Source organism: Gymnogyps californianus, chromosome 29 (assembly GCF_018139145.2).
Source record: "Gymnogyps californianus isolate 813 chromosome 29, ASM1813914v2, whole genome shotgun sequence".
Lineage (NCBI taxonomy): Eukaryota > Metazoa > Chordata > Aves > Accipitriformes > Cathartidae > Gymnogyps > Gymnogyps californianus.
Window position 1 is genome coordinate 2,336,985 of NC_059499.1, and position 22,843 is coordinate 2,359,827.

Sequence of the window (22,843 nt, forward strand, 5' to 3'; positions counted from 1 at the left end):
TGCTGCAGAACCCCTCAGGGCTGCATGGCATTTTAGGGTGCACACGACCTCTTGGGGTGCACGGCACTTTGGGGTGCACAACCTTTTGGGGTGCACGGCACTTCGGGGTGCATGACGCTTCGGTTTGTGTGGCATTTTAGGGTGCATGCTGCCTTGGGGTGCACGGCATCTGGGGGTGCAAAGCCCCTTGGGGTGCACGGTGCCTCAGCGTGCACAGCACCTCGGGGTGCCCAGCACTTTGGGGTGCCCAACTCTTGGGGTGCAGAGCCCCTCGTTGAGCACAGCACCCCGGGGTGCCCAGCACTTTGGGGTGCCCAACTCTTGGGGTGCAGAGCCCCTCGTTGAGCACAGCACCCCGGGGTGCTGCCGGCCTGTTGCACCTCTGGGTGCAGCAACCCCTGACCGCAGCCCCAGCCCTTCATCTAATTTTGGGGTGCAGTGGGGGCCCCCCTGCACCAAGCACTGCCCGGCCACGGCTGGGTGCCCCGAGGCGTCACCCATGGGTGCTGCCGACCTTCGCGTGGCACTTCCCCGCTCGCCGATTCGGGTGCATGGTGGGGGTGCAAGGGCTGCCCCAGACCCCCCCTCCTTGGATGTGGGGGGGGGCACAGCTGCGTTTTGGGGTGCAGTGGGCTGGGGGACTCCTAAAACTGCCATTTATTTATTTTTTTTTTACCTCGTTTTTAAAGGATTTTCGTTCTTAGGGGTGCTGGTACGGGGTGGGGGGGGGCGTGGGGTGCTCCTTGCACCCCCTTTTCCTCCCTGCACCCCTTTCCCCCCCCCCCTCAGCCCAGAGCACAAAACCACCAGCGGTTTGCAAAGCACAAAGCAACCCCCGGATGCAGTGCTGGGATCCCCCCCCCCCCCAAAAAAGCGGGGTACGGGGGGGGGGGGTCCTGGGGCTGTGCCCCCCCCCCCCAGGTCGGTCCCCCAGCAAGGGATGGAAAGTGTTGGTCTATGCAAAAGCGCTTCGGAGGCCCCCGGCAGCCCCCCAACATCACGGGCAGCCCCCAATATTTAGGGCAGCCCCCCCCAGCATCGTGAGCAGCCCCCCCCTAAGCGATCGAGCGGCGTGTGCTTCATCTCCTCTTCCTCCTCCTCCTCCTCCTCCCCCCCCCCCCCCCCATCCTTCGGTGTAGCTGGTCCTTCGGGGAGCACCCCCGTAGTTCTGTCCGTACGCAGTCGTGCCGTGCTGTAGTTTTTAGATGTTTGTAAATTAATTAAACAAACAAACAAACAAACAAACAAAAAACCACCGGAAAAAGCAAAAAAAAAAAAACCCCAAAATCACCCCAAATGACCCCAAATCCCCCATCCCGTGGGGAAGGATTATCCAGCTGCCGGTTCCGAGCTGCTCCCGAGGGAGCGTTTATTTTCCGGGGTGCGGGATGGGGGACGCGCCCGAGCTGGTCAATCTATTTAAAAATTAAAGTAAATGGGGGGGGGGGAACGGACATGGGACACCCCCCCAAAATATCCCCCCCCCCCCAAGGTGGGAGTGGGCAGAAGGGGAGAGGATGGGGTCAGGGTGGGACCCATGGGGTGGCTGGAGGGGGGAGATGTGGGGTAGGGGGGGGTCACCCCGATATTTTTGCCCCCCCAAATGTGGGTTCCATCCCCGCCGCGGTGTCACCGGAGTTGGGGGGGGGGACATGACACATGACGGGGACCCGGCGCCGCCGTCATTGCTTCCTGGGCGAATCCCCGTCCCCGCGGCGCTCCCGCTTGGACCCCCCCAAACAAGGGGGTCGGGGGGGAACGCGGGGGTCGCTTTCCCATTGCTGGGGGGTCCTGGCGACGATGGCGAGGGCGTGCAAGGGTCCGGCTAGCTCGGCGCGAAGGGCGGCGTGGACCAGGCGATGCCGTTGCAGCGGGGGCAACCCGGCGAAGCGCCCGCTGACCACCACCACCGCGAAATGGGTTTCGGCACCGGGGGGGCCGCCGTGGCGGGAGCTTTCGTCCAGGACTTGGAGGTGGGTGGGCTGCAGGGCCGCATCCAGCTTGGCGCGGATGGCGCGGGCCAGGGGGCCGTCCCCCATGGTCCACAGCCCCCGGCCGGCGGCCGTCAGGAGGGGACCCCGCATCCGGAGAGAGGGGGGCTGCAAGGGAGAGACGGGGGGGGGGGGTTGGGGGGGCTCTGCGGGAGCAGACCCTGTATATGGGGGTGACAGGAAGGGGGGGATAGGGGGGTTCCATGGGGGGGGGGTAAGGGTGATGATTTTGCGGGGGGGTTTGCAGGACCGGACCCCATCTATAGGGGTGGTAGGAAGGGGGAATGTGGGGTTGCATGGGGGGGTTAAGGGGGGGGGGGGGAGTTTTGCGGGGGGGCTCTGCAGGACCAGACCCCGTTTATGGGGGTGGCAGGAGGTGGGGGTGTGGGGTTGTATGGGGGGATGAGTCTTGAGGGGGGGCTCTGCAGGATCGGACCTCATAAATGGGGGTGGCAGGAGGGAGGATGTGGGGTTGCACGGGGGGGGGGGGGTCAAGGCAGGGTGGGTTTGGGGGGGCTCTGCAGGACCAGACCCGTAGAGGGGGAGCAGGGACAGAAGGGCCCGCCCCCCCCCCCCCGTGTGCAATGCAGGGGGTGCACCCCCGACCCCCCCCCATGCAATGCAGGGGGTGTACCCCCAAACCCCCTCCCGTGTGCAACGCAGGGGGTGCACCCCCGACCCCCCCGTGTGCAATGCAGGGGTGCACCCCCGACCCCCCCATGCAATGTAGGGGTGCACCCCCCCTTCTGTGCAACGCAGGGGGTGCACCCTGACCCCCCCCATGCAATGCAGGGTGCACCCCCGGCCCTCACCCGCGCGCCGCTCCGGCTCCGCTCCGCCGCTGAGCACGCTGGGAGATGGAGTCCCCCCGCCCCCTCCGCCCCCGTCACGTGACGCCGGCAGAACTACAGCTCCCAGAAGGCCTTGCGGGCCCTTCCCGCCTCCCAGGGCTCCGGGGCGCGTTGCGGGGCGCAGGGGCTAAGGTCTTGGCCCCACGCGGGGGCTAAGGGCTGGGGACCCCCCCGCCCCCATCCCTGTCCCCATCCCTGTCCCCTCTCCCTGGGGGTCCCACCTGGCGCTAAGCCCAAGCACCGCCCCTCTCCCCGAAAGCCACGCCCTCCTCTTGAGCCCTGCCCCCTCGCAGCATAGGCCACGCCCCATCGCTTCACCCCGCCCCGCGTCGCCTGATTGGCTGCGGCCCTCCGCCCCTCCCTCGGCGCTCCGAAGCGGGGAGGCGGGTGACGGCGGTACGCCCCGCCCTACAGGCCCTCATATGGCGTGGCGGGACTTATACGGGCGGGGCGTCGGGGGTGTTGGCGGCGGCGCCACGTGACCCGCGGCGGACCGGGGTGGGGACCGGGAGTGGGGGGGGGCGGTGCAGGCGTGGGCAATGCGGGGGTGCGCGGGCACGCGTGGGCGCACACACCACACACACACACACGCGTGCACGGGTCCATGCACACCCCATCACACCGCCCGCGGCACAGGGGTCCCTGCGCACACGCACACGTTGCACACGTGGATTCCTGCCCACGCACAGACGCACATTGCACACTCAGATCCCTACACGCGTGCACACACACACACTGCACGCTCGGATCTCTGCACACAGACGCACGTCGCACACTCGGGTCACTGCACACACACACATTGCGCACACCCACTCCCCCACCCCTTGCACACCCAGGTCCCTGCACCCACTCCCCCCCCCCCCCGTTGCACGGAGGTCCGTGGGCGGGCACCAGCACACCCCCACGCACGGGGTGCCCACGGCTCCGCGCACACGCCCCCCCACCCCCCCCCCTTGCACGGGGCTCCGTGGACACCCACCCGCCCCGGGCCCGCCCCCCGGCGCGGCCGGTTCCTCCCCCGGGGGGGCCGGGCGCTCCCTGCCGCCGCCGCCGGCCCGCGGGTGGGTCGGGCCGGTTCCCCGCGGGGCCGTGACCAGGGCTGGGACAGGGACAGCGTCAGTCGCCCCGGGGTTGCCCGGGCCGCCGGGACACCCCCCCACCCACCCCCGCCCCGGGGAGCCGCCCCCCCCCTCACCGGGAGCCGGCCCCCCCCCCCCCCCCGCCGCCGCCAGCCCGGCCCCCCCGGAGCCTCCCGCGGCGCCGGGCAGCCCCCGCGGGGAGGAGAATTAACTTTACTCTTTCTCCTCCTCCTCCTCCTCCTCCTCCTCCTCCGCCGCCAGTCCTTCCTCATCCTCCGTCCCGCCGCACTCCGCCGTCCCTGCCCTCCCCTCCCGCCGGCTCCGCCGCCTTCCCCGTCCCTCTCCCGGAGCCCGCTGCTCCGCCGCCCCGGGGTCCTTCCCAGCCCGGGGTCTCCCTTCCCGGAGGGGCTCCTCCTCCAGCCCGGGGTCCTTTCCCCCCAGCCCGGGGTCCTCTCCCGATCCCGGGGGCTCCTTTCCCCCGTCCCGGGCTCTCCGTGCTCCGGGGCTCCTTTCTCCCCTCTCCATCCCCGGGCTCCCCTCTCCATCCCCGGGCTCCCTTCTCCATCCCGGCTCCCCTCTCCATCCCGGACGCCCTTCTCCATCCCGGACCCCTCCCCTCCATCCCGGGTCTCCCTCTCCATCCTCGGACTCTCCCCTCGATCCCGGGACTCGTCTCTCTGTCCCGGGTTCCTTTCCCACCCCTCCATCCCGGGTCTCCCTTCTCCATCCCCGGACTCCCCCTTCATCCCGGAGCTCCTTTCCCATCCCTCCATCCCCGGACTCCCCTTCTCCATCCCCGGACTCCCCCTTCATCCCGGGGCTCCTTTCCCATCCTCGGATTCCCCTTCTCCATCCCCGGACTCCCTCCTCCATCCCCAGCTCCCCCCTCGATCCCAGCCCCCTTCTCCATCCCCGGACCCCCCCACCCCCTCTTTCCATCCTAGATTCCCCTTCTCCATCCCTAGATTCCCCCTTTCCATCCCGGGGCTCTTTTTTCCCACCCCTCCACCTCGGCTCTCCCCTACTCCATCCCCTTCCCCCCCCCCCCCCGGCTCCCCTCCATCTCCATCCCCCCCCTTCCCCAAGACACCCCCTATCCCCCCGGGGGGAGGAGGGCGGGGGGGGGGGGGGGGAAGCTCCCTCCCGGCCCCACCGCCACCCCCCCCCCCCCCCTTCAGCATGGCCTTGGCGGCGGGGCCGTGGCCGGAGCCGCCTCCTCTTCCTCCTCCTCCTCCTCCTCCTCCTCCTCCTCCCGCCGCAGCCGGCGGCCCGGAGGCGGCGGGGAAGGGCGCGGGGGACTGCCTGGTGTGCGGGGACAAGGCGAGCGGGAAGCACTACGGGCAGCTCAGCTGCGAGGGCTGCAAGAGCTTCTTCAAGCGCTCGGTGCGGCGCAACCTCTCGTACAGCTGCCGCGGCGGCCGCGACTGCCCGGTGCGGCAGCCCCACCGCAACCAGTGCCAGTACTGCCGGCTCCGCAAGTGCCTCCGCGTCGGGATGCGGCGGGAAGGTGCGGGAGAGGGACGGGGAGAGGGTCGGGAGGGAAGGGGTGGGGTGGGGAGAGGGAAGGGAAGGGAAGGGGGAGGTCGGGGGGGGGAGGTGGGAAAGAAGGGGAGAGGGTGAGAAAGAAGGGGAGAGGGTGGGAAAGAGGGAGAGGGGATGGAAAAGAAGGGGAGAGCGTGGAAAAGGGGATAGCATGGAAAAGAAGGGGAGAGGGGATGGAAAAGAAGGGGAGAGGGGATGGAAAAAGAAGGGGAGAGCGTGGAAAAGAAGGGGAGAGGGTGAGAAAGAAGGGGAGAGTGTGGAAAAGAGGGAGAGAGCGTGGAAAAGAAGGGGAGAGGGATGGAAAAGAAGGGGAGAGGGGATGGAAAAGAAGGGGAGAGGGATGGAAAAGAAGGGGAGAGCGTGGAAAAGAAGGGGAGAGGGTGAGAAAGAAGGGGAGAGTGTGGAAAAGAGGGAGAGAGCGTGGAAAAGAAGGGGAGAGGGGATGGAAAAGAAGGGGAGAGGGATGGAAAAGAAGGGGAGAGGGATGGAAAGAAGGGGAGAGTGTGGAAAAGAAGGGAGAGGGGATGGAAAAGAAGGGGAGAGCGTGGAAAAGAGGGATAGCATGGAAAAGAAGGGAGAGCATGGAAAAGAGGGAGAGAGCGTGGAAAAGAAGGAGAGAGTGTGTAAAAGAGGGAGAGGGGATGGAAAAGAAGGGAGAGGGGATGGAAAATGAAGGGAGAGGGGATGGAAAAGAACGGGAGAGCATGGGGAAAAGAGGAGAGAGTGTGGAAAAGAGGAGAGGGGATGGAAAAGGAGAGGGTGCAAAAGGACAGAGGGTGGAAAGAAGGCGAGAAGATGGAAAAGAGGGAGAGGGGATGGAAAATGAGAAGGTGACAAGGACAGAGGGTGGAAAAGAGGGAGAGGAGATGGAAAAGGAGAGAGGGTGTAAAAGAAGGTGAGGGGATGGAAAAGAGGAAGAGTGTAAAAGAGGGAGAGAGGCTGCAAAAGAGGAGAGGGGATGGAAAAGGAGAGGGGATGCAAAAAAGGGAGAGGGGATGTAAGAGAGGGAGCAAAGATGGAGAAGGGGAGAGGGGATGCAAAAGGAGAGGCTGGAAAAGAGGGAGAGAGGCTGGAAAAGAGGGAGCGGAGATGGAAAAGAGGGAGAGAGGCTGGGAAAGGAGAGAGGCTGGAAAGAGGGAGCGAGGCTGGAAAAGGAGAGAGGGTGGAAAAGAAGAAGAGAGCGTGCCCAAGGAGAGGGGATGCAAAAAAAGGAGAGAGGCTGGAAAAGGAGAGAGGCTGGAAAAGAGGGAGCGGGTGCTAAAAAGAGAACAGCGAGAGCGAGGAAGAGCGAGAGTGAAGGCAGAAAAGAAAGGGAGGGGGAAAAGCGGAAAAGAGCAAGAGGGAGCACAAAATAAAAGGAAAGAAAAAGGGGAAAGGGAGGAAAAAAGAGGAGGAAAAAGTGCAGGAACAAAAAAAGAGGAACGGGGGAAAGGAAAGGAGAGGGGAAAGGAGGAAGGGAGCGAGGGAGCCTGAGCGGTAAAGACAAAAGAGAAAGAGAAAGGTGAGAACGGGAGAGAGCGAAAAAGAGAAACCAAAAAGGGAAAGAGAAAGAAAAAGGGAAGGGAGAGAAAGAGAAAGGAGCGCCTGAAGAAAGAGAAAGTAAAAGAAAGAAAGTGAAAGCGGGTGAGAAAGGGCTGGCGGGGAAGGAAAGAGAAAGAAAAAGGGGGAAAAGAGAAAGAGAAAACTCCTCTCCCTCTTCTCTTTCGTTTTTCCTTCGCTCTTTATCCTCCCTCCGTCCCTCGGCCCCGTCATTTTGGAGCCAGCAGCCCCAAACCAGGCAGAAACTTTCCCCGCCGGCGGCCGAGCATCCCCCGGTGCCGCCGAGCCCCCCTCGCCCGGCTCCCTCCTCCCCCGGGGCTTCAGCTCGCGCCTCCTTTTTGCAACCCCAAATTCAGCATCATCCCCCCGTTAGCGATCCCGGGGCTCCCTCCTCCCCCCGGCTTCGCCTTCAAGGGGAGAAACCCCCCCAGCGTTATTTTCGTGGCTTTTCCCACGGGAAAGGCTCCGCCGAGGGAACCCGCTTCTTATTCCACTTAATTATATCGTCGTATAAACTCCTCTTTGCAACTTGAAATTTCTTTCGGGCTTAGCTCAGGCTCGGTTCATGGGTCCGGGTCTGTGCCGAGGGGGGACAATTCACTTTTCCTCTCCGTTATATGTAGCCCAGGGACGCGGCTGTTAAAAACCGTGGGGATTAGAGGGCAAAATACAGATATTCTTTAAAAGATTAAGAATTCGGCTTTTGGGGAGGAGTGTCGGGCAAATCTGAAGTTAATTAGTCCGAATACTTAGCGTGACCGGGATTAAAATCACATTTCAAGCTCCCAGCGATACGCCATGTGCCAGTGCCTCTGCTCCAACCAGCCCCATCTTCGCATTTTGGGTCGATTTTATTCCCCCCCCCCCCCCAAAAAGCAGCAGCTTTAAAGCAGATTTTTTTTGGTTTTAAGCCCAAAACGGTGCCTTGGGGCATCGGCTTTGCCGCCGTGCCGAAACCTCGCGTCGAATCTCTGCCATGCAGCATCCTCCCTGCTTGAATAAGGACCTGGGGGGGGTCCTTATTTATAGTCAAGGTCCTTATTTATAAATTTAGTATTTATAAATGATGACAGCGAGGGCCCAGGCTGGGCTCGGCCGCTCGAACCCCCCCTGCTCTGCCTCATCCACCGACCAGGGGATTTATTCTGCAGCCCCTCGAGTCGGTGCCGATGGGTTGGTCCTTCGGCAGCGGCGACGGCAGCGATGCTCCCACCCGGAAAGTCGCCTTTTTTTAGCATTAAAAAAAAGAAAAAAAAATCCCTAAAATTCAAAAGTCGCCTTTTCTAGCAGAAAGATTAAAAAAATCACAAAAATTCAGAGAAGGTGGAAAAGCGCGGGGGGAGGCGGGAAAGGGACCCCCCAGCGTCGCGGCACGGCCGCGGCATCGCACCCCGGCTTGCACAAATAAACGTGAATTAGGTGGGACCAGGGTCAGGGACAAAATCAGCTCAAGCCTAACCCTCAATTTTCCCTTTTCTTCCCCAAAAAGGCCGGTTGGATGTCCGGGTTTGGGGGGGGGATTTTTGCAGAGGTCCTGGGCGCAGCGAGACCCCCTCGTAGCAAACCTCTGCCGCTTCCCGCGGCCGGAGCCGGGGATTAAATCCCTGGGGGGGAAAAAATCCCAGCGAATTCCCTGCGCTGGAGAAACCACGCTTAGCGGGGTCGTTTGGGGTCAGAGTTGGGCTTTTTGGTGGTTTTGTTGGGGGGTTTTTTTGTTGTTTTTTTTTATCTTTGTTTTAATTCAGAATTGCTACGAGCTGCTGCTGCTGCTGCTGCTGCTTAACGCCGGGATCCGGCGCGATGGGCACGGCCGTGGCCGATCCCCCGGCACGGCGTTATTCACCGGGCAGGGTCCCCCATTCCCACGCCCCCCACGCACCCCCTCTTGGCTCTGATTTTTGGGGGGCTCCCAGCTGTCCCGAGATGCGCGTGAAGCCGCCGCGGGATGTGGCACCTCCCAGTGGGGGAAACGCCGCGGACGCCCATGGAAAAGCATCCGGGGGTTAAACCTTCCCGGGGATTTAATGTATTGGGTCTGGCTGCTCCGTGCCTCAGTTTCCCCATCCGATCATGGCACCGCCGGCCATGCCAGAGCAGGGATGCTCCGGCTCGAGTTGGGGTGCCCCGAACGCACCGGCTCATGCTCCCCGTGATGCTTCTTATCCTGGCATTCCCAGCTGGGAACCAGAACCAAATCCGGCACCAAAACCAGCAGCTCGGGAGCCGAGCGGTGCTTCGGGCTGAATTTATTCCCTAAGGATGCCGAGGGTGCAAACGCCAGGAGCGGGATTTAGCTGGGAAAGGCGGATTAAATTTTGCCTTCCCGAAAATCATCCGGGATGAGACACGGGGAACGTGAGGCCTGATCCTGCGGCCGGGGCCGAGGGAGCGGGCTTTCTGGGTTATCGGCTTGTTTGGCTCCTGGATCCGGCCCTGCCAGCGGCCGGGTGAGCCGGGAGCGGATGGAGCCGGGGGCGGAAGCTGCTCCCGTGGCTTTTGGGGCTAAAAAAGCTCGTTTCCTTCCAGGACACACCCAGCGGTTTGAAGCAATTGTTTTGCCCAAAAAAAGGGGGGGAAAAAAGGGGTTGGGGGTTAGGGGCGATACAAAGGGGGTTTGTGGTGATGCAAGGGGGTTTGGGGTTCATGGAGGAGCAAAGGGGTTTGGGGTTCGTGGTGATACAAAGGGGGTTCGTGGTGACGCAAAGGGGTTTGGGTTTGTGGTGATGCGAAGGGGTTTGGGGGTTCGTGGTGTTGCAAAGGGGGTTCATGGTGATGCAAGGGGGTTTGGGGGGGTTCGTGGCCTTGCAAAGGGGGTTTGGGGGTTCGTGGTGATGCAAAGAGGGTTTGGGGGTTCGTGGTGCAAAGGGGGGTGCATGGGCGGTGAGGAGGGGGCCACACCCAGCAAACGCCGCCGGGGCGATGCTGAGCAGAGGGAGCGTTTGGGGAGAGCCGGGGCCGCACGCTGCAGCCCGAGGGCTGGGGCAAGAGTGGGAGGAGGCCCCCCCCCCCGGCACCCCGATCCTGGGGGACCCCCAATCCTGGAGGATCCCCGTTCCCTGGGGACCCCCGTTCCCACGGCCCCCGATCCCGACCGCTGGCTGACACTTGGGACTGTCACGCCGCATTAGGCTAAGCCTGGCTCAGAGCCTGCCCTCACCACGGGGGGTGGCGATGCCGGGGGGGGGGCGAGCGGGGTCCCGGAGGAGGAGGAGGAGGAGGAGGAGGAGGAGGAGGGGGGGGGGCCGGACCCCCACCCGCTGCACGGCATTGCCAAGAGAAAAAAAAAAACAACCCCAAACAATTTGGAGTTTTTTAAGCCCCAAGTGCAAAAAGCTGCAGGGGTGGGAGCCGAAGGGGAGCTCCTGCCCCCCCGCATCTCCTCGGGGACCCTCGTTAGCACCGTCCCCTGGCAAGAGGGGGGTGACCCCAAATGCTCTCATGGGGGGGCCCCCAAAATCCAGCGTGCCCGTGAAAAGCCGGGTGGGAGTTGGTGGACAGGCGAGCATCGCGCTGAGGGGGTGACCGGAGCTGGGGGGGGGATTTGTCCCATCCCGGGTGGCACGTCCCCCCTCTAACGTGGGTGGGGGCACCCACAGGGCTTTTGTAATCCATCCCCTGGGGACCCTCTAGCACCCACCCTGCACCCCTGGGTGCACCCCAGCCTGGTGTATTTAATCCCTGGTGAATTGGGGGGGGGGACACACACGACACATGGGTGATGGCGATGGGGGGGTCGGGGTGCTGACCTCCCGCTCCCCTCCGCAGCCGTGCAGCGAGGCCGCATGGCTCACGCCCCGAGCAGCCCCGGCCAATACCCCATGGTCCCCGGGGACCCCTACGGCGGCCACGGCTACTTAAGCGGCTTCATCTCATTGCTGCTCCGCGCCGAACCGTACCCGCCGGCTCGCTACGGCGCCCAGTGCCTGCAACCCAGCGGCGTGGTGGGCATCGAGAGCATCTGCGAGCTGGCCGCTCGCCTCCTCTTCAGCGCCATCGAATGGGCCAAGGGCATCCCCTTCTTCCCGGACTTGCAGCTTTCCGACCAAGTGGCTCTGCTCCGCTTGGGCTGGAGCGAGCTCTTCGTGCTGAACGCGGCGCAGTCGGCGCTGCCGTTGCACGCCGCTCCTTGCTGGCCGCCGCCGGGCTCCACGCCGCCCCCATGGCCGCCGACCGCGTGGTGGCCTTCATGGACCACATCCGCCTCTTCCAGGAGCAGGTGGAGAAGCTGAAGGCGCTGCACGTCGACGCCGCCGAGTACGCCTGCCTCAAGGCCGTGGCTCTCTTCTCCCCCGGTGAGGGGGCGGGGCTTCGGGGGGAGGGGTGGGGCCGCCAGAGGGAGGGGCTTAAGGGGGTGTGGGTGTGGGTGGGGCTTATTGGGGTGGGGTCCCAAAGGGGGTGGGGTTGCCACGGGGTGGGGAATGAATGGGCCCGGGGGGGGGTGGCTGGGTGGGGCTGAAGCGGGGTGGGGCTAAATGGGGCGGGGTAAATGAGGTGGGGTTCTGAGGGGGTGGGGCTTAATGGGGTGGGGTCCCAAGGGGGTGGGGTTCCCACGGGGTGGGTGTTGGTGGGGAATGAATGGGCCCCGGGGGGGGGGTGTGGCTGGGTGGGGCTGAAGCGGGGTGGGCTAAATGGGGCGGGGGTAAATGAGGTGGGGTTCTGAGGGGGTGAGGCTTAATGGGGTGGGGTCCCAAGGGGGTGGGTTCCCACGGGGTGGGTGTTGGTGGGGAATGAATTGGCCCCGGGGCGGGGGGGGTGTGTGGGGTGGCTGGGTGGGGCTGAAGTGGGGTGGGGCTAAATGGGGCGGGGGTAAATGAGGTGGGGTTCTGAGGGGGTGGGGCTTAATGGGGTGGGGTGCCAAGGGGGGTGGGCATCGATGGGTGTGCAGGGAATGAATGGGCTGGGGGTGGCTGGGTGGGGCTAAACAGGGTGGGGCTTAATGGGGCGGGGCTTAATGAGGCAGGGTTTAATGGGGTGGGGCTTAATGGGGCAGGGCTTAGCGGGGTGGGGGTCCAATGGGGTGGGGGTCCGAGGCGGGGTGGGTGTTAATGGGTGTGCAGGGAATGAATGGACTGGGGATGACTGGGCAGGGCTAAATGGGGTGGGGCTGGGGTGGAGCTTGATGGGATGGGGCTTGGGTGGAGCCTAATGGCGCGGGTCTTAGGGCAGGGCTTAATGGGGTGGGGCTCCAACGGGGTGAGGCTAAGGGGGTGGGGTTGATGGGGCAGGGCTGGGTGTCAAGGGAATGAATGGGCTGGGAAAGAGTGGGTGGCGCTGAAGGGAGGGGGCCGTGCCTCAGTTTCCCCTTTCCCCCCGCCGGCAGACGCGGTGGGGCTGTCGGACCCGGGGCAGGTGGCCGGCCTGCAGGAGAAGTCGCAGTGCGCGCTGGAGGAGCACGTGCGGCGGCAGCACCCCAGCCAGCCCAGCCGCTTCGGGCGCCTGCTCCTGCGCCTGCCCGCCCTGCGCAGCGTCTCCGCCCCCGGCATCCAGCAGCTCTTCTTCAGCCGCCTGGTCGGCAAGACCCCCATCGAGACCCTCATCCGCGACATGCTGCTCGCCGGCGCCACCCTCAACTGGCCCTACGGCCCCATGCAGTGACGCCCCCTCCGGGATGGGGACCCCGAGGAGGAGACCCCAAGGCTGGGGACCCAAGGCTGGGATTCCAAGGCTGGGATCCCAACGACGGGACCCCAACGATGGGGACACGAAGGATGGGGACGCCAAGGAGGGGACCCAACGATGGGACCCAACGATGGGACCCAAGATGGGACTCGAGGATGGGGACCCAAGGTTGGGATCCCAGGATGGGATCCAAGATGGGACCCCAACATGGGGACACGAAGGATGGGGACCAAGGTTGGACCCAAGGATGGGACCCAAAGATGGGGACTCAGGATGGGACCCAGGTGGGATCCAAGGATGGACCAAAGATGGGACCCAAATGGGACCGAAGGATGGGGACCCAAGGTTGGGACCCAAGGATGGGACCCCAAAGATGGGACCCCAACAATGGGGACACAAAGTATGGGGACACCAAGGTTGGGACCCAAGGATGGGACCCCAAAGATGGGACCCCAACAACAGGACCCCAAAGATGGAGACACGAAGGATGGGGACCCCGACGATGGGATCCCAAAGATGGGGACCCCAAGGATTGGACCCCAACGATGGGACTCCAAAGATGGGACTCCCCAAAGAGGGGACCCCAAAGATGGGGACACCAAGGATGGGGACCCCATGGATGGGATTCCAAAGACGGGACCTCAAGAATGGGACGCCAAGAATGGGGACCCCCGGGATGAGGGATCCCAAAGATGGGACCCCAAAGATGGAGTCACCAGTGATGGGATCCCAAAGATAGAACCCCACGGTTGGGGACCCCGAGGAGGGGACCCCAAGGAGGGGGACCCCAAGATTGGAGGCCCCAAAGATGGGAGCCCAAGGATGAGACCCCAACAAGGGACCCCAAGAATGGGACCCCCGAGGATGGGGACCTGGGGACAGGGATGCTGCTGGGGGGGGAATTTTTTCCCCCCTATTTAAGGGAGAAAAGGAGGTTTTTGGGGGGGGCTAAAGGGGGAGCGGCCCCAGCCGGCGCCTCGCCCGCGGGGCACAGGGGCCGCGGGGACTATTTATAAAGAGAAAATAAAATAAAAGCTTCTATTATAGCCTCATTCCCTCGCGGGGGCAAGGAGAACGTGTCGGCTGACCAGTTTGTTCCCGCGGTGCCCCCGCGTTCGGGCGCTGCCCCCACGGCTCGGCTGCCGTTTGTCCCCTTACAAACCCCGGCTCGGCCAAATTCCGCACCTTTTTTCTTAATCTTTTTTTGGCTGGAATTGGGGTTGGAAGGGAAAGTGACAGCGGCTGAGCCCCGTGGGCTCCGTCCCCTCCCAGTATGGGCACGGGTGGTCCCAGCCCGTCCCAGTTAAGCCCCATCCACCCCCCCCCGGTGTGGTCCGTGGGATGCTCCCAGTGTGGTCCCCGGGATGCTCCCAGTGTGGTCCCCGTGCACTCCCAGTATGGGCCTCTTCTGCTCCCAGTATGGTCCCACCAGTATGAGGCTCCAGTGAGGTCCCAGTACAGCCCCAGTCGGATCCCAGTATGGCCCCCAGGTTTATCCCAGTGTGCAGCCCCAGTGTTATCCCAGTATGCTCCCCAGTCTGATACCAGTCTGATCCCAGTCTCATGCCAGTATGTGCCCCCAGTCTGATCCCAGTAATGGTCCCAGTGTCATTCCCAATACATCCCCCAGTCTGATCCCAGTATGGTCTCAGTCTGATCCCAGTATGCCCCCCAGTCTGATCCCAGTATGGTCCCAGTCTGATCCCAGTATGCCCCCAGTCTGATCCAGTACGGTCCCAGTATGCCCCCCAGTCTGATCCCAGTATGGTCCCAGTCTGATCCAGTATGCCCCCCAGTCTGATCCCAGTATGGTCCCAGTCTGATCCCAGTATGGCCCGCTGGCAGGGGCTGGCCCCCCCTGCAGCTCCCAGTCCCAGTTTTATTGCAGGTTTTTAACAGCCCATTAGAGACAAGTCAGAGCTGGCCTTTTCAAAGCGCCGCCCCGGCCCGGCTCCGGCTCCCCCCCATAAATAACCTCCGCCGGGAATATTTTAAATAAACACCGAGCGGGACACTGGGCCTTAATTCAAGGACGAGCTGGAAAAGGCCACGGGGAAAAGTTATTGTCGTGGGGGGCAGCGCTGGGACCCCGCGGGGGGTCAAACCCCCCCCCAATGGATGCAGAATCCTTATAAAAATCCCAATTACATCGATAAAGCGAGCGGGAGCTGCAAATCCAGCAGTGACTCCCGTTGAAAACGACGGGCAGAGCTGTCAGTCACAGTCAATCAGAGCCGAGGAGCCAAGCTGGGGGGGGGGGGGGGGCGCAATTAAAAATAATAAAAAAAAATTAAAAAAAAAGGCATTTTTAAACCTGCGAGTGCTGCCGGAGCAGCGTGGGGGGCTGGCGCAGCCGTCACGCCGCAGCCTTTCTTTTTCATGTTATTCCTTTTTTTTTTTTCTTAACAGGGGAGAATATGTCCAGGGAAAAATATGAAATTGCTGCCTCCTGTTCCTCTGGTTTAATTCCCTTTTCCCTGTCGAGCTGTAGCTAAAAGCAGCGAGTCCGAGCCCTCCGTGCCAGCCCAGGGAAGCCTTGTGTCCCTCCGGCCCCGGGCTGTCACCTTTGGGGGTGACCCGAGGGTATAAAATTAAAATAGATCATTTGAAGCACTTAAAAAGCCTTCATTTGATTTCAAGGGGCAAATAAATGAGGGCAAAAGCGGCGTTAACCCCCCCCGGGAGCTCCCAGGTTGCCCCCGCGGTGCCACCACCCCACGGCGGGTTGTCCCCAGGGCTAGTCATGACCTGCCAGCCTTTCGCTGCCGCGGGGATGGGGTTTATCCTTCTTTTCCCCCCGGTTTGGGGTTGCTCACGGCTGGCTGGGTCTGCCCGAGAGGGAGCTGGGGGGCAACAAGCATCGGCCCTGCTCTGTCCCTCCCTGCTGCGTCCCTGCGCGCGCATCTGACCCCATCCCTGCTGCAGCTGATGCTGCTTCTGGTGCCTCCAACTGCATCCCTGGTGCCTCCAACCCCATCCCTGGTGCCTCCAACCCCATCCCTGTGCCCGCAACCCCATCCCTGGGGCATCTGGCACCACTTTTGGTGTCTCTAACCCCATCCCTGGTCCATCCAACCCCATCCCTGGTGCCTCCAACTCCATCCCTGGTCCATGCAACCCCATCCCTGGTGCCTCCAACCCCAGCCCTGGGGCATCTGGCACCACTTTTGGTGCCTCCAACCCCATCCCTGGTGCCTCCAACTCCATCCCTGGTCCATGCAACCCCATCCCTGGTGCCTCCAACCCCAGCCCTGGTGCCTCTGGCACCACTTTTGGTGTCTCCAACCCCATCCCTGTGCCTCCAACCCCAGCCCTGGTGCCTCTGGCACCACTTTTGGTGTCTCCAACCCCATCCCTGGTCCATCCAACCCCATCCCTGGCGCAGCTGCTGCTCTCCCCATCCCTCCTGCACCCCTGTGCACGCACCCAACGTCGAGGTGCGCCCTCCAGCCCCAACCCCACCACCCCACGCCGTTGTCCTCCATGCCCCTCACACGAACACCAGCACCCACTCACCCCCCCCCCTTCCCACTGCCCTCCCTCCCTCCCAGCGCAGCCGGAGCTGCTCTAACCGCTTCTAATTTTAGCGACCTGGAGGCGACCCAGCAGCGATGGGGGGGGAGGCAGATAAATGTCTCGATCGATCGATTAAGTAGCTGCTTGGCTGCCATGAGCTCAGCGCCCGGGAGTTGGGCAAGCGATGGCCAAACGTCCCGGCCCTGGGATGCGCTGGGACGACGTGGGGGGGATGCTGGTTCCTCCTGGGGAAGGGCAAGGAGAGCCCCAAAAGAGGATGGGAAAGGGGAGGAGGTGTGCAGGCTGCGGCCCCACCACGGCCGCCCAGCACCCACTGGGGTGCTTGCCCAGCTCACAGCAGGATTCGCACTGCGAGCAAGCCCGGCGCAGTGTGTGCATGCACGGGGATGCATGTACGCGCATGTATGTGCATGTATGTGTGTGCCTGAATGTGCGTATATGTGCGTGTGTGTGCGTGAACGCATGTGCATGCACGTGTATGCATGCATATAAGCATGTGTACATCTGTGTGTGCACATAAGTGTGCCTGAATGTGCATGCATGTCCATGCGTGCGTGTGCATGTCTATACCTGTGTGTGCATGCGTGTGCATGTATGTGCATTCATGAATGTGCCTATATGTGCGTGCATGTGCATGTATGTCTGTGTATGCACGTATGCATGCAAGCACCTGTGTGTGTGTGTGTGCATGCGTGTACACGCACGTGTACACATGTGTGTGCACGTGAGGCGGTGCCGGGGAGGGAATCGATAACCAGGAGGTAAGTTTGCGGTCAGTAGGTAGGTGCTGTGTGAAGGCGCTGCCCCGGCTCCTTCACCCCTTGCCAGCCGGAGGCGGGTCAGAGCCGAGACCCCGGCCAGGAGGGTTTGATCGTGGCCGTGAGCCCTTCCCGGGCCGCGGGGCTGGCTGTGGGCCCCGGGCGAAGCTGCTCCCAGCGGGCACGGGCCTCCTCTGGTCCCCATCTCCTTGGGATCCCAAAGGACGCTCGGGAGCTGCCAGGGTCAGGGCTCATTTGGGGACCTCAGGGTTGGCGGCGGCCGCACCGGCTCCCAGAGCTGTCACTCCTAACGCCGACGCGGGGGTGATGGTGCCCAGGGATTGCAGTGGTGATGGGGGCTCCGGCAGGACCTGGGGCCGCAGCATCCCGCAGGTTGGGGTTCAGAGTGCCACAGCCTCTGCCAGCACAGCAGCAGCCCTCCCTGCCCTGGGGAAACTGAGGCATGGCTGGGGATGGGGCTCCCCCCGCCACCCAGCTCCACTCCCCCCGGCGCTAAACCCCGCGGAGAACTCGTCAAGGTCGCCTCGGTGCCGGGAGCTAATTTACAATCCTGACATTAAGGCACCAGACAAAATCTGGCAACCCGGCGCTGGGGTGGCTTATATACGACGGGAGGATTTATCGGGCAGCGCGCGGGCAGCAGCACTCGCCGGGGCCGGCAGCACCCGCCTGAGCATCGCCTGGGGCACCCGCACCCCTCGCCAGCGTCCCCTGCCCTGCTCCGCTCTCTGCAGTGGGGCCGGGGGGTCGGATCCAGCCCCGGTCTCCCGCCGGCCCTGCCAGGCTCTGGGAGAGGGTCCGGCCCCTCCGGGCTCTCATCGTGGCCCAGAAAGCGTCTCGCCCGAGAAGGGGCTGCAGTGGCCCCGTGCGGCTCCTTCATCTGCTCCCCGTGGCCAGTGCCCGGGCTGCCCGGGAGGGCTGCTCCCATCCCCAATCCCATCCCCTCCCCGTCTCCATCCCTATCCTCATCCTCAACACTTCCCCATTCCGATTCCCGTCTTCATCCTTATCCCCATCCCATCTCCACCTTCATCCCTGCCCTCAACCCTGTCCCCATCCTCAAATCCCCCATCCCCATTCCCGTTCTCATCCCAATCCCATTGCTACCCCATCCCCATCCCATCTCCACCTTCATCCCTGCCCTCAACCCTGTCCCCATCCCCATTTTCAACTCCATCCCTGTCGCTGTCCCTGCCCCTGTCCCCATTTCCATCCTCATCCCAATCCCATCCCCATTCCTGACCCTTTTCCCATCCCCATCCTTCTCCCCATCATCTTCATCTCTTCCCCAATCTCATCCTCACCCCTATCCTCATCCTCCTCCCCATCCCTAATCCTCATCCTCAGCACTTCCCCATTCCCATTCCATCCCCATCCCTATCCCTTTTCCCATCCTCATCCCCTTCCTCATCCCAAACCCATCCCCATTCCTGTCCCCGTTCCTGTCCCTATCCCCACCCTCCGACGCGGCAGTGCCACGTCACCACCAGCCCCTCGGGGTGCGAGAGAGGGGGACCCCATCCTGCCCCACTGGGGAAACTGAGGCACGCACCGCACTGAGCCCCGGTAAATCACCGGCAGCTCCGAACCCGCTCGGCGAGGGAAGGCGACGGCTGCAAATAAACCGCATGGGGTTTTTCGTGATGGGCTCCGGCGCTGGTGGAGGATCCGGCGGGTGTAACGGCCTGGGAGGCGTTCCCAGGCGGCAGGAGACGGCCCTCCGCAAAATATGAAGACTTTGGGGAAAAAAATCGAACCGACAAGAGAATAATAAGGGTTCGATGCCAAGCTGCGAGCGAGGGAGCAGCAGAGTCGGGGAAGTCTCCGGTGAGGGAGACGCCGGCGCAAAGGGAACAATCCCACGCCGGCGACGTGCCGGCGAGGCTCGGCTGATGGCGGCGGAGGCGCGAGGGCGGCGGGGGGCAGCGTGGCTGGGGGGGGCTGCGGTCGGGGTCGGCGGGGAGCGGGGCCGCTGGTGGATTTGGGACGGGCCATCGGCGGGACGCAACCCTGCTATTAGACGCTAGAGAATCCAGCCGGACACAACCCCATCGCCACCAAACAACCCCCGGAGCGATAATCCCCCGGTGCTGACGAACCCCCCCCCCCGGGATCTCCTGCCCCGGGGGTCTCTCCCCCTGCAGACCCCGCCGGGCCCCGGGCACTTTCTAATGAACTTAATTCCCTGTTGAATCAACACCACGGTCCAGCAGCCCCGGCCCCAAAGCGCCCCGGCCCCAGCCCTTTCGTCCGCGGTGACGAAACCGCTCCTTCCCACCTCCCTGCCCGTCCCCCTCCGTGCCTCAGTTTCCCCACCAGCCCTGCCCAGGAGAAGACCGATACAGGGCGGGGAAAGTGGGGTGGGAGTGAAAATGAGAGGTCCCACAGCACCCATGTCCCCTCCCTCGCTAGCCGGGCGCTTCGTTAGGCTCGATGTCCCCTCGGAACCCTGCTCCCGGCACAGGACGGGATGTCCCCCGGCACAGCCGGCACCGGCGCGTCCCCGCGGATGCTCCGGAGGTAATCCATCTTCTGGAAAAGCGCAGCGCTAACTCCGGCAGCCGGCCCTTCCCGTAAGCGCTCATTAATTAATGCCAAATCGCCGCGCGATTACAGGACGTGGAAATCAAATGACTTCATTGTGATTAAGGTTTATTGCCGCCGCGGAGCGACAGGACGAAGAATCATTTGCCGCTTATTGGAAAGGGCCGTGGGGAGCATTTGCCGGTGCCGTGCCGGCGTGCCGGAGGGATGGAGCCACCCGTGCCGGCACCGAGGGACCCGCCAGGCGTCCATCCCCTTCGTCCCAAGGCCACTGTCCCCCAGCCAGGGAAGTGGGACATCGGGAACACTGGTGCCGCGGATGGGACCGTGATGCCGGTGCCATGGATGGGAGAGCGATGCCGGAAATGTCCCCGTGGGAGAAGGTGGTCTCCATCCCCAGGACATCGAGCATCCTCGCCACGATGAAGTGCCCACGTTTCGGGGGGGACACACACCTCAGGCATGTCCCTGTCACCTCCGCAGCGTCGAGGACGGTGGGGGGTTTTTTTTGTGGCAATCACCAAAAATCGCTCCCTGGCACCTGGCGCTACCGGGGTGGGACGCACCGGGCGGGGAGCGGGGTGGGTTTTGCCCTGGCGATGGGTGACATCGAGGCGGGGGGATCCCCCCCCTTTCCCCAGCACGGCGATGGGAAACCCTCAGCCCCGTCCCCTCTCATTAAACCCCTTTTCATCCCGCTTTGATCTCCCTCCCGCGCCCGCGGCCGGGGTCAGCGCAGGCGACGACGACGACGACGACGACGATGGCACCCAGGACCGGCACCGGTGGCGGCGGAGGGGGGGGACACGATGACACACACACCCTTCTCCGAAACCGGTGACCCCCCCCACCCTCTCGGCTCAACGAATCTCGCCTGAAAAGCCGGGAACTGGTCAGGTTAGGGGAGGAAAAAGGATACTGGGCTTTACAGTAACGCGCACTATAGAGCCACTGTTCCGGCAGTGACCCCCCGGGTCAGAGGTGAAGGGTTTCCCAGGAGTGTCTTTGAAGAGAGCCATCTTTGATGAGAAAAGAGCCTCTATACAGATGTCTCATAATTACCATGAGAATGTGGAGCACATGGCGGCCTCGCCGGCCCCAAAGGGAGCTTTAATGGAATGTCATTAAAACGCCCCCCGTTCCTTCGGGAGGTTTCTCTTCCCCCCCCCCCCCCCCAGCTTTGCCCCACTTTAACCTCTTTCAGGCTCAGATCCTTCCCCCCCCCCCCCGCCTCCGCCCCGACGTGCCTCGTTGCATCGATGCCGGGCATCCCGGCGTCCGCCTGAGCCCCCTCGGGGTTGGGTATCCCGGTGCCGCACGGGGATGCTCGGAGGCGTCGGTTTGGGTGCAAGGAGGCGAATTCCTCCAGCCCGGGGGAGATTTTGTGCGGGATGGGGAGGGATGCACCCGGTCAGGACACGACCAGCATCTCCATCCCCTGCAGAAGCCATCCGAGTGCTTCCCAAAGGGGATTTTTTTTTGGCATCAAATCTCTCTAACCCAGCCCGGGGTGGCGCAGAGGGGCAGCCGTGCCGCGGTGAGGCCGAAGGCTTCCCCTCTCCCTCACCGCGGGCACCGCAGGCATTGCCCATCAGCACCACAAATCTTGGGGAGCCGGGCTGTACCAGGGCCAGGCAGCAAACGCTGACCCCAGCCTGGGTCCCCTCCCAAAAATTCAATTAAAGCCTCTCTGGTGATGCTCCGGGTCCCCGGAGCGTGGCCGGGCTCCTCCGTCCCCTGCCCTTGGCCGCGTCCCCCCCTCCACGCGATAAACGGCCGCTAATAAAACCGGTGGCGGGGCTAATATATCTGTAATCCGCCTTTGATACACGGGGGACCCGGTGTCGAGGGCAGCGGCGGCCCCAGCGCAGCGCGCGAGGTTAATCTCCGTGAAATCGTCCCTTCAGCCCGGCTTTTATCCGCGTGTCAAGACGTCGGGGCGGGGAGGGTGAACGCGGCTGGGGGCACGGCGTGGCACGGCCGGGGCGGCACGCACTGAGACGTCCATCCCCATCCCTGTCCCCGCAGAATTTTACTCCCTTTTACCCTTAACTCTGGGCACCGGCACGTCTCTCCGGTGTCTCTCCAGGCCGCGGCGAGCCAGCGACGTCCTTCCCGGCCGGGGAAAACCTCGGACGCGGCGACACCACATGCACATGTCTGAAACGGGACCCAAAAACCCAAACCTGTGTAAAGAGTCCGGATGGGAAACGTCTGGGCTGAGCAGTGAAACCTCAGCCCGGAGGGGGCCAGGGGCCTCGTTCCAATGGATGCGGGTTTTATTTAGGGCAAGCAGAGGAGGCAAAAAGGGGTTTAAGGCAGAAAACGCCATTTTTTTATTATTTCAAATACCCCCATCACGGCTTGGCAGGGAGACCCTGGGCTGTGCCTCTCCACGGCACGGCGGGGGAGATGTGGATGAACGGTGAAAGAGATGGAGAAGAAGAGAGAGAGCTGGAGAGAGGGAGGGAGGGATGGAGGGACGGATGGATCTGGGGAAGGAGGGATGGACAGACAATATGGCACCCCTGGAAAACCAGGACATTTCAGGCTTGAGGGCGCCCGTGCAGCCCCCCAGGACCCCGTTCAGCTTGGCTACGGGTGAGATTTCCCACCAGAAACGTATTTCAAGTCCTCCCCAGATAAAAACCATCGGACCCGCTTGCTTCGGCCCTCCCGGTCCCGGCACCACGGGCTCAGGCACCCGGATCTCTCCAGGGCCGTGGTACCTGGCCGCGGCTGCGCCGATGCAGCCCAAGCTGCCGGAGCCCAGAGAGGCGAGGTGCGGCGGGGGCGAGACCCCGGGGTGTGGGGAGACGCGGCGTCCTGCATCTTCTGTACGCGGGGCCGGCTGGGAAACCATTTCTAAGGGGGAAAAAAAAAAAAAAGAGAGCGATGCTAAAAAAAAAAGCGGTGTCTTGGCTGAAGAAACATCCCCATTAAACACCCCGCAGCAGCGTGGCTCCCGGCCCCCTTCCATTGTCAGAGAAAGGTCAGCCCCTGACTAGTTAGTTATCATTAGCTAAGGCCAATTTAATCACGGCGATTGTGTATAAATCACTGCGGACAGACAGGGCACTTTCCTCCCTCCCCGCCTCCCTGGCTCAAAGGTTGACAAATCTCCCGGACGTCTTCTCCCCACCCAGCTCCGTCGGCTGCCCGGGGCTTTCGGCCACTTTGCCAAATATTAAAGGACATCGTAAATCACCGGGGCGCTGCCCATCCATCAGCCTGTCAGCCTGAAGATCAGGGTCACGGGTACGAAAGATCAAGGGCCGAGCGGGAATGGCAGCGGGGCAGGAGCGGGATGGACGGGCAGCGTCGGAGGTCGGGAGGTAGCGGGGATGGGGGGGATGCGGGGA

General features: G+C 63.2%; 3 protein-coding genes across 3 annotated transcripts in view; 2 read left to right on the forward strand and 1 right to left on the reverse strand.

The window, feature by feature from the left end:
- Positions 1-1,484: 1,484 nt before the first annotated feature.
- On the reverse strand, positions 1,485-2,084 carry BOLA1 (bolA family member 1). Its single transcript, XM_050912384.1, has one exon. The coding sequence runs from the start codon at positions 2,082-2,084 to the stop codon at positions 1,683-1,685; it is 402 nt and encodes a 133-aa protein (XP_050768341.1). The 3' UTR covers positions 1,485-1,682.
- Positions 2,085-2,351: 267 nt separating this feature from the next.
- Positions 2,352-12,597, forward strand: LOC127026931 (nuclear receptor subfamily 2 group F member 5-like). The gene is given in 5 exon segments (XM_050912226.1): positions 2,352-2,367; positions 5,183-5,428; positions 10,768-11,127; positions 11,130-11,294; positions 12,323-12,597. Coding segments are annotated over 5 exon segments (1,062 nt in total).
- A 468-nt stretch (positions 12,598-13,065) lies between these two features.
- The window catches only part of HJV (hemojuvelin BMP co-receptor), a 29,303-nt gene continuing 19,525 nt past the window's right edge, over positions 13,066-22,843 (forward strand). Inside the window, exons 1-2 of the mRNA XM_050912227.1 lie at positions 13,066-13,369; positions 14,040-14,098. Coding sequence (XP_050768184.1) covers positions 13,066-13,369; positions 14,040-14,098 — 363 coding nt within the window. The remainder of the gene's footprint in view (positions 13,370-14,039; positions 14,099-22,843) is intronic.